This window comes from Sprattus sprattus (genome assembly GCF_963457725.1).
Source record: "Sprattus sprattus genome assembly, chromosome: 16".
Taxonomy (NCBI): domain Eukaryota; kingdom Metazoa; phylum Chordata; class Actinopteri; order Clupeiformes; family Clupeidae; genus Sprattus; species Sprattus sprattus.
This window is the reverse complement of record NC_137914.1, coordinates 7736910-7745777: the sequence shown is the minus strand read 5'-3', so window position 1 is coordinate 7745777 and position 8868 is coordinate 7736910. Positions and strand designations below refer to the sequence as shown.

Genomic DNA, 8868 nt, shown 5'->3' with positions numbered 1-8868 from the left:
CCCACCCAAGAGGACATCTCCAACCTCAGTCAATTGTCGTGCTGATATATTTAGGGATCTTTAACAACCAGTCCTATTAAGAATCCTATATATATCACTGACTGAAAAATGCTTGTAGACATTAACATAAGAGGCCAAACATGAAACACATTACAAATTCAAACATTAAACAGATTTTACAGACATAGACATTCTATGCTATGAACACAGGGATTGCTAGCATAAGAAACACAACATGGCTCATGCATGGTACACGCCACACTATATCTTGGTAATCTGCCTTTTAAGCTACTTTCACTGTCAGAACTGTTACAACACATTTCCACATAAATGAATACCAACAGCCAATGTTTTGTGAGAATCATAATTGTAAAAGTAGGCCTAGACTTATTTCTAACTTTTCGCTACACTTGGTACATGGTTGGTCAGGACATAAAAAGCTAAATTACACCAAAATGAACCAAGACCAGAGCCATTGACTGCTTTACTATGACACTAGATAGATTTCATGTACAAACCTAAATAATCATCTATCATCTATCTTAAAGCATGCTTATTGAAAGCATCACATGTTGTGTTATTTTGTGGCCTGGACCTTTTCATTACAGGCCTACCATTTCTTTTAAATAGCATTGCTATACTGATTTAGTTTCTTGAGCTGTTCAACTGGAATATAAGCTAGACTGCTTTTAATACATCTGTTATATATAGATAGAGTAGAAAGCTAGTGGTGTGAGGCCTGCTGTGAAACATTGTCGCTGTTTCTTTATTTACGTATGTGCATGACAAAATAACGCCACAGACTCAAAATACTCTAAGTAAACATTTATTTTTGGTAAAAAAATGCACCTCCTCAGAGAACGGCATTCACCGAACCATGAAGGGCAGTTTTTACTTTGCATCTGCCAAGGCACAGAAAGAAGACTGGAACCAACACACATCATGGACATGGCCACCTCTGCACACTCTACATATTGAGCTCTTCCTTGCCAAAGACAAAGACCAGTTCTGTGCTTCACAGGTTTGTGCAAGAATGTTTACACACAGTATTGTTCTGGTTATTAACTTTGAGCTGTCTTCAGTAAAGATGCTTAGCTGAGCGTAAGGCACTGTGTGGGATTACATGTTTGGTCCCTTTAAATCTTTGGTCAGAGTTAGGTTTACTTCATTACAACCTAGTTTGTGAAAGTATACTTGACTTTAATCTCGGTATGTAACAGTGTTGAATGGTAAGAAAGGGAGTGAGTGAAAAAGCAACATTAGCTACTGGGGGAAATGTTAGGGGCTAACTGCTCAATCCTGGACGACCTCAGAGGACTCAGACACCACTTTGCCATCCTTGGTCTCAATCATTTTAATGACGACACTCTTCTTGCTCTGAGTGATACTGCTGTCGCCATAGCCACTTCCAGAGCTGAAGCCACCACTGGAGCTGAAGCCACCGCCGGAGCTGAAGCCACCGCCGCCGCCAGAGCTGAAGCCACTGCCAGAGCTGTAGCCACCACCAGAGCTGTAGCCACCGCCAGAGCTGTAGCCACCACTACCACTACCGTATCTGCTTGAGTAGCCGCTGGAGAAGTTGCTGTGTCCACTACTAGCACTCTCCATTGGAAATGAGCTGTAGCTTGCTGTTGAAAAAAATATATAGCAGGTTAGTTTTATGAAGACACATATTGACGACATAGTATAAATGTATCTATCGTGCTCCCTTAAATGACAAAAAAAAAATAGTGACTTGACTTACTGCTCTGTTTAGAGATGTTGATGCTCTGAATTCCGGTTGCCAGTCTGCAAAGAGTTAAAGGTAATACATGTAAGTAATGTGGATTGTTTTGGAGAGGTACAACAGGGAAAAATGTGGAACCAAATACTCAGTGATTCCGACCCTTCGGCCCTGCAATGCAAGTAGTCTCACCTGTCCTCCTCTCCCTCCAGCAGTTTTCTGTAGGTGGCGATCTCAATGTCAAGGGCCAGTTTGACGTTCATCAGGTCTTGGTACTCTCGGATCTGGCGGGCCATGTCCTGCTTGGCTCTCTGGAGGGCGTCCTCCAGGTCCTTGATGCGGCCTTTAGCATCTCTCACAGCCATCTCACCGCGCTCCTCAGCCTCGGCAATCTGGTTCTCCAGGTTAGCACGCTGATGATGAAGACAAAGAAACATTTAATTCAAGGTACAAATTTGTCTGTAAATATCGGGTGTGTCGTTGCTAGTAATAGACTGCTATGTCGAAAGTATAGCTTCTTTTTTTTTACCTGTCCTTTGACTTGATCAATCTCTGACTGCAGCCTCTGGATCATGCGATTGAGGTCAGCGATCTCTGTCTTGGTTGATCTGAGGTCGTCACCATATTTGCTGGCAGTTGTCTGTATCTCCTCGTACTAATAAGGATATGAGAGATTAGATCAGATGTGAAAGTACCAATTTATCTGCTACTGTTTGTATGATCACCAGGTATCGAAGCATACCTTGCTCTTGTACCACGTCTCAGCCTCAGCCCGGCTGCGGTTGGCGATGTCTTCATACTGGGCACGCACTTCAGCAACGATGGAATCCATGTCCAGGTTACGGCTGTTGTCCATCTCGACCACAACGGAAGTGTCTTTGATCTGAGCCTGAAGCTCACGGATCTCCTAAGAAATTGATAAAAATCCATATTAGGGTCAAGTATAGCGTTGCACTCAGTAATGGCATTTTAAAACAATAACAAACAAATAACAATAACAAACAAACAATAACAAGATGTAAGTGAAGAGTGAGTGAAGGCCATAGAGATTTACCTCCTCATAGATCTGCCTGAGGAAGTTGATCTCATCTGTCAGGCTCTCCAGCTTGGCCTCCAGCTCCACCTTGTTCATGTAGGCCTCATCGACATCCTGAGAGAGAAAACAGTACATTAGTAAATTATTCACGGCCATAACCTTGTGGGTGTTGTATCTTGTGGATTAAATTGTGGGTGTTGTATCTTGTGGATTAAATTGTGGATGTTGTATCTGTCTTCCAAAAGACTTACTGACCTTCTTGATGAGAACAAAGTCGTTCTCACATTCTGTGCGCTTGTTGATTTCATCCTCATACCTTAAAGTAAACAAAAATAAATTGTTAGTTTAAAATTGTATTTGAACGGGATATGCAGTTCATTGACTCTTAATGAGGAAATGCACGTCCTTGAAACGTCCATCACACATCAGGTTTTTCACTAGAGGGAGACAATGTCATTCCGATGTGTGAGTCAGTGAAACTTGAGCATATATGGCCTGGGGTGTTTCCTTCTATTCTGTAATTTGTTCTGAAAAGTCCCAGACATACAGACTATGAACTCATCACATATTTCAAGATCATCGGCTCAAAAGGCATGGCACTGTGCCATGTTGCCATGAAGCCATTGGAGTCATTTGCATTTGGCAGACGATGCTGTTTGAGCATGTAAAATGGGCTTCTCCTTTGTGGAAGTGATATACACTGGAATGGCCATGTAATGGCTTCATTGTGCCATGATGCCAGCACTGTGCTGCAAATGCCAGGAACTGAATGAATGAAGTGCAAAACTGAACAGGCATATAACTCCCCAGCCCTCAGAGGGATTTTGCATATGCCGACTGTACGTCAGTGGAAGCAAAAGCTCCTTTGTCCTCCTTTCCAAGACTGGAAGGCACATAGCAGAGGAGTAATAATCTTAAACTGTTTCCAGACCCTCAATCAAGTTTTTTTCCGTTTATTTACAGCAACTCATTTAGTCAGGGAACATTTGAGGTTTTTTCCAAATGTGCAAGTTTAGCAGTCTCTCATCCAAAAGGGGCTTGGAGAGAGAGGGGAGCTCCAATTACAGGGCTGACTCACTTGTTCTTGAAGTCCTCAACCAAGCCCTGCATGTTGTGAAGATCAGCCTCCAGCTTCATCTTGTCATTGCCCAGGCTGTCGAGCTGTCTGCGTAGGTTGGTGATGTAGGCCTCAAACATGGAGTCAATGTTGGAGCGGGCGGTGGTCTGCCCCTGCATCAGGTTCCATTTGGTCTCCAGCATTTTGTTCTGCTGTTCCAGGAAGCGGACCTACGTGGGCAAAGTGAGAGCACATGCTTTTTCCATTTTCTCTTGAGGATGGATGAATCACACACTCGTGCCTGCAACAGATTTTGGCAAACCGCATTTTTTTCCAAATTGGCATCGCCAAGCACAAATAAACAGATTTTGAAATTCGATGGTAGACTGGCAACTGGTCCACAAAAAGCACAACCACATGTTATCTGTACAACAGTCTGCACAGAGTTCTGGGTGTAGTCCAAAATGGGACGTTGTCCAAATGTTTGAGTGTGTGAGTGTTTCCAAGGCAACAGTGTTTTTTTCCAAGGAAACTGTGATGCATATCCTACCAGGAGGGGGGACAGGGGAGTATGGGAAGAACTGACTGAGTTCAGCCACCCCCCCCAAACCCCCCCACCCCACAACCCACCAAACCCCCCCAGTTTTCCTGTTTCAACTGGACATTAAGGGGAGGTAAAGAACAGATGGACTGATAGAAGCCCCTAAAGCTACACCAAATGTAGATAGTGGTGCATGGATGAGATAGCACATAGCATGAAACAGTGCAATAAACAGGGTCATCTAATTTTACAGAGCCCGGGGACAGGTTCAGCTGTCCTTTACAATGAAAAGTAATGACCAAAGTAAAATCTCAAGCAAATAGTTTCATGCGAAGAAAAGTATGAGGGGAATAGAAACTTGGTCTGGGCTCACTGGAAGTGAGTTCAGAGGGACTTTGATTAGTCCACTCTGTCCAAGAGGAATTGCCTGGTTATGTAACCACACCTCTGGTATTGGAATGAACATGAAACCAACAGCCCTGTTTAAATATTAACTCTCTTGACCAGTTTCTACGGAAAGCCAACAGCGAATGGAGAAATACTTCATATCATCAAGTCATGAAACACATGACTGCAACGTGTCATCTCCAAATTTGAATGCTTTTTAATCTCTTTTCATTTGGCTGCAACGCATGAAGAAATGATTCAGCGTGAAAAAAGAGCCCATTTGTGTATGTAAGAACATCTCGAAACATTTGGACAAAAATGTACAAATTTTTCTCTCTTTTATGTAACGTATTTCATATGCAGGGAAAGGCCCTTTTTTGGGTGTGGACAGCGCAGGACTGCCCTTCCCCCTGGGTGATCCCATTCCCAAGGTGAACCACTTCATACTCAAGCTGACACACCCTAGACACCCACCCTAGTATAGACATCCTCTAACAGAAGAGAAACCATTAAAACAAGACTCAGAAGAGGAAGCCACCTCGCCCATTTTACTTCACTCCATGACTAAAACGTCTCCCTGGTGTACAGCTAGGTGTCACACTAGACTTCTTCTGCATTTAATGACACACCATTGCCCTGATGCAGTTACTATTACACGCTTTCACTATACTTCTTTCAAGTTAACTTCCGTTTCAGTGAAACTCAACCTCTGTGTCTATGTTGACAACTTATAATACTAACACATATTACTGTGATAGTTCTGTTTAGATTCTGAAGCGTTTGCAGTGCCTGACTTTAATAATCAGGAATATTGTGAGCTTTTCAGAATGGCACCAGAAACTACCAGACAATGGAGATGTACATACCTTGTCGATGAAGGAGGCGAAGCGGTTGTTGAGGGTCTTGATCTGCTCCTTCTCCTGAGTGCGGACAACCTGGATGTTGGGGTCGATCTCCAGGTTGAGGGGCTGCAGAAGGCTCTTGTTTACCTGGACGGCTGTGATGGGGGCCACATTACCGCCACCCATGCCCATGCCCATGCCCATACCCATGCCGCCCCCCATGCCCATGCCGCCCCCCATGCTGGAGCCCAGGCCGTAGACAGAGGAGCTGGAGATGAAGCCACCTCCACCTCCACCCATCCCACCTCCCATGCCAGGTTGTCCATAGGAGCTGCGCACGCTGTAGCTCTGCCTTGCCTGGCTGGGTCCGGCGTAGGACCGGCTGCTGAAACTCCGGGGAGCTGTCCCGGAGGAGGACGACGAGACTTTGTAGCTGGATTTTGTGTAGGACATTGTGGAGGCCGCGTTGATGCAAAGAGACAGAGAGCGAGGGGGGAGTGGGTTTGCCTGGCTCTGTACTGGAGTAACCGGAGCAGATAGAAAGACCTTCAGACTTTCCTGCTCTCTATATCAGCCAGCTAAGGGAGGTGGAGTTAGTGGGTTGGGCTGCTCCGGCCAGAGCTCACACTGTAGAGGTGGGAGGAGGGGTGGAGCTGTAACTCAACACTCTTCCCTACTGCCTGCATTGCACACAATGCACCCCCGCCCCATCTCTATGGTGTAAGTTTTGTCTGTTTTGTTCAAGGCAGTTTTTTTTTTTTCATGCAGATAGTGGATCTAAGATTAAAGTAGCCCATGACGTGTAGGGAATTGGTTTGTCATGCCAGCACTGAGCTAGGTTGCTGTCTTCAAGTAAGACAAGACCTTGTAGTACCACATTTGTGTAAACTAATGACCATTCAAAATGCAAACACTAGCCTACTGTGTTTTTTATTCTTGCTTGAATGTTTTTTGTTGAGGGAAAACAAGTACAAAATACAGTAGAATGTGTCAATGGATGTGTAATGACATTATAAGTAGTAGTGATGAAACAATAGTATGCATTTGTGGTGATGTTGTTACAGCGTATTGTGCTCAATACTGAGGATAAACTAAAAGTTTGAATTGATGATGTTTGTCGCCATCTAAGTTTGGCGAGACAGAAAGTAACAGTGCACTGCCTTCTACAGTGAATGGGAAATGTAACTGGTCCAAATATTTGACACACACTTGTACTCTTCCACGTTTGGAGTCTAGGCGCACAGGGCAGACCCTGCTGTTCCTGCCATGTATTATTCTTTCTCCATGTATACCTCTTCTTAGGTCACTGCCATTGTTAACTGCTGTAACAATAAACCTCTGGGTGTGCTCTCCTGCCAGCATCCTACTCTCCCCCCTCACCACTCAATCTTGGCGTGGCTTGTGAAGTATTGTGCGCCATTAAGTATATTTATGAACTGTGGAGTCTGTTACCTTTGCTGTATGAATAGGAGTGAAGTAGAGACAGTGCATAGTTCATTGCTGACGTCTCTCCTTATCTGGGGATTAAGTAAATACAGTGGAACACTGCTTACTGTGCTCAGAAAAGGGTTTTGGGAGCAAGTCAGATTCATTTTCTTTTTAGTCTTCTATTGAGGTTCAAATTTGTTGCATTTGTAGTCTTTTGTAACATTAGTAAGAGTAACTCCAGTAACACTACAATAGTAGGCCTATTTCGAGCATAATCAGCTTCCCCTGCAATAATTATCTACACCAATAATTGGTGTATACATATATTTCTTTTTAAAGTTTATTTCTAAGTTGCAGCTGCAGTTTAGAATGGATCTCTCTTTATCCACATCATAATGAAATGCATATTAACATTAGGCTACTACTGGCTATTGTTAGCTGCTTTCTTAAATTGTTTGTTTGTTTGTTTGTTTGTTTTGTGTTTAAACCACGAACTTGAGGAAACATCAGCACAGTGCTGCCTGTGGGCCGGCCTACACATCGCTAACCACTCACAGTCTATGATCTGTTTCATCATAAACACTGTCGCTCTCATCAAAGTGTCAGGTAACATTCCGTGCCTATCTCGAAATCTCTAGGCAAACAAGCCCTGCCATTTCTCCCTCGTGAGTGTATTCTCCCACCACCTTGTAAAGTTGACTGCTTCATCATCTGTGTTTAGTCTTGTAACACACACACTCTCACTGCTGAGGAGCTGGAGGTCAGAGATTTCCCCACATTGTCATATAAACTATAAAGATAAAAAATAAAGATTATTGAACTTACTACCCTATTATTTACTGTGTGTACTTTTGACTGCATGTGACTGTCTTCAGGGAGTATATCTGTGTTGAACTTGGACCTTAGGGGTGGAATATAGGTGTCTGAGTGTAAGTGTAGGTAAGTGACACGCTGAGGCGGAGTCAGCACCTCCCTCCTGTATGATCACAGTTTCACAGCACGAGTGAGATGTGACAGGCTCTCGGGAGATGACGCCTTATCACTGAAATGTACAAAAATGGAAACTCTGGGAATTAAATGACCAAATTTGTACGTTACACATGAACAAGTTACACACATGTTGATTTGAAATACCTTGTATGGATCGTGGGCCCTACTGTGGGAAAGCTTCAGCCGAATGAAACTACAAACTGCATGAAACATAAGCTAAGCTCTCAGATGGCACACTCCCTTTCTGTTACAGCCTACGGATTACTTATCTCACATGTAAAACCACTGAACTCAGACCAGCCCTGGCACACAAGTCACGCACTGAGATGATAAAATATTGACTGATTTAATGGTGAACTCATGCAGAATTTTTTTCTTATCTCATACACTTAAATGAAACCGGTTTTCTGTGCGGTACTAGTTAGAAAGTGGGCTGTCTTTTTAGTTCTTTATAGTCTGACTCTGAAAATGTAGTTTATCTCTGTACCACCTGTGTTTACTTTCAGTGCAGTGTGAGCCGCTCTCTCCGTGCTTGACGTGCAGCTCTCTCATTTCCCATTGCAGTTCCTTCTGCTGCCTATGGCTTGACCACACCCAGCGCTGCCATGGCAACAGTGTTACAAAATCCACACACACATGGCTCTTGTCTGTTACGCCGCAGCCTGACGCACACATCCTGCTGTGGAAAGTTAGCGATGTTGCCATGGAGATGCGGGTGAGGGGAGTCAGACATGACATGTAATTATCTGCAAGGTTATAATAAGATAAAAGTATGATGCAGCAAAGCATGTGACAAAGCTCACTCATCTATGAGGCCCTCACTTGTCTGAGCAAGAGGAGGCTTGCGAGGGCACGCACACAGCC

The 8868-nt window shown here is 43.9% G+C and overlaps 1 protein-coding gene across 1 annotated transcript; it reads right to left on the bottom strand.

Annotated features, from left to right (window-relative positions):
* Positions 1–810: 810 nt before the first annotated feature.
* Positions 811–6103, bottom strand: krt8 (keratin 8). Its single transcript, XM_080853332.1, has 9 exons — positions 5611–6103; positions 3838–4046; positions 3015–3075; positions 2778–2873; positions 2466–2630; positions 2253–2378; positions 1916–2136; positions 1745–1788; positions 811–1628 (listed from the first exon to the last, which is right to left on the bottom strand). The coding sequence occupies exons 1-9, from the start codon at positions 6037–6039 to the stop codon at positions 1294–1296; spliced, it is 1686 nt and encodes a 561-aa protein (XP_080709458.1). The 5' UTR covers positions 6040–6103; the 3' UTR covers positions 811–1293.
* Between the last annotated feature and the right edge of the window lie 2765 nt (positions 6104–8868).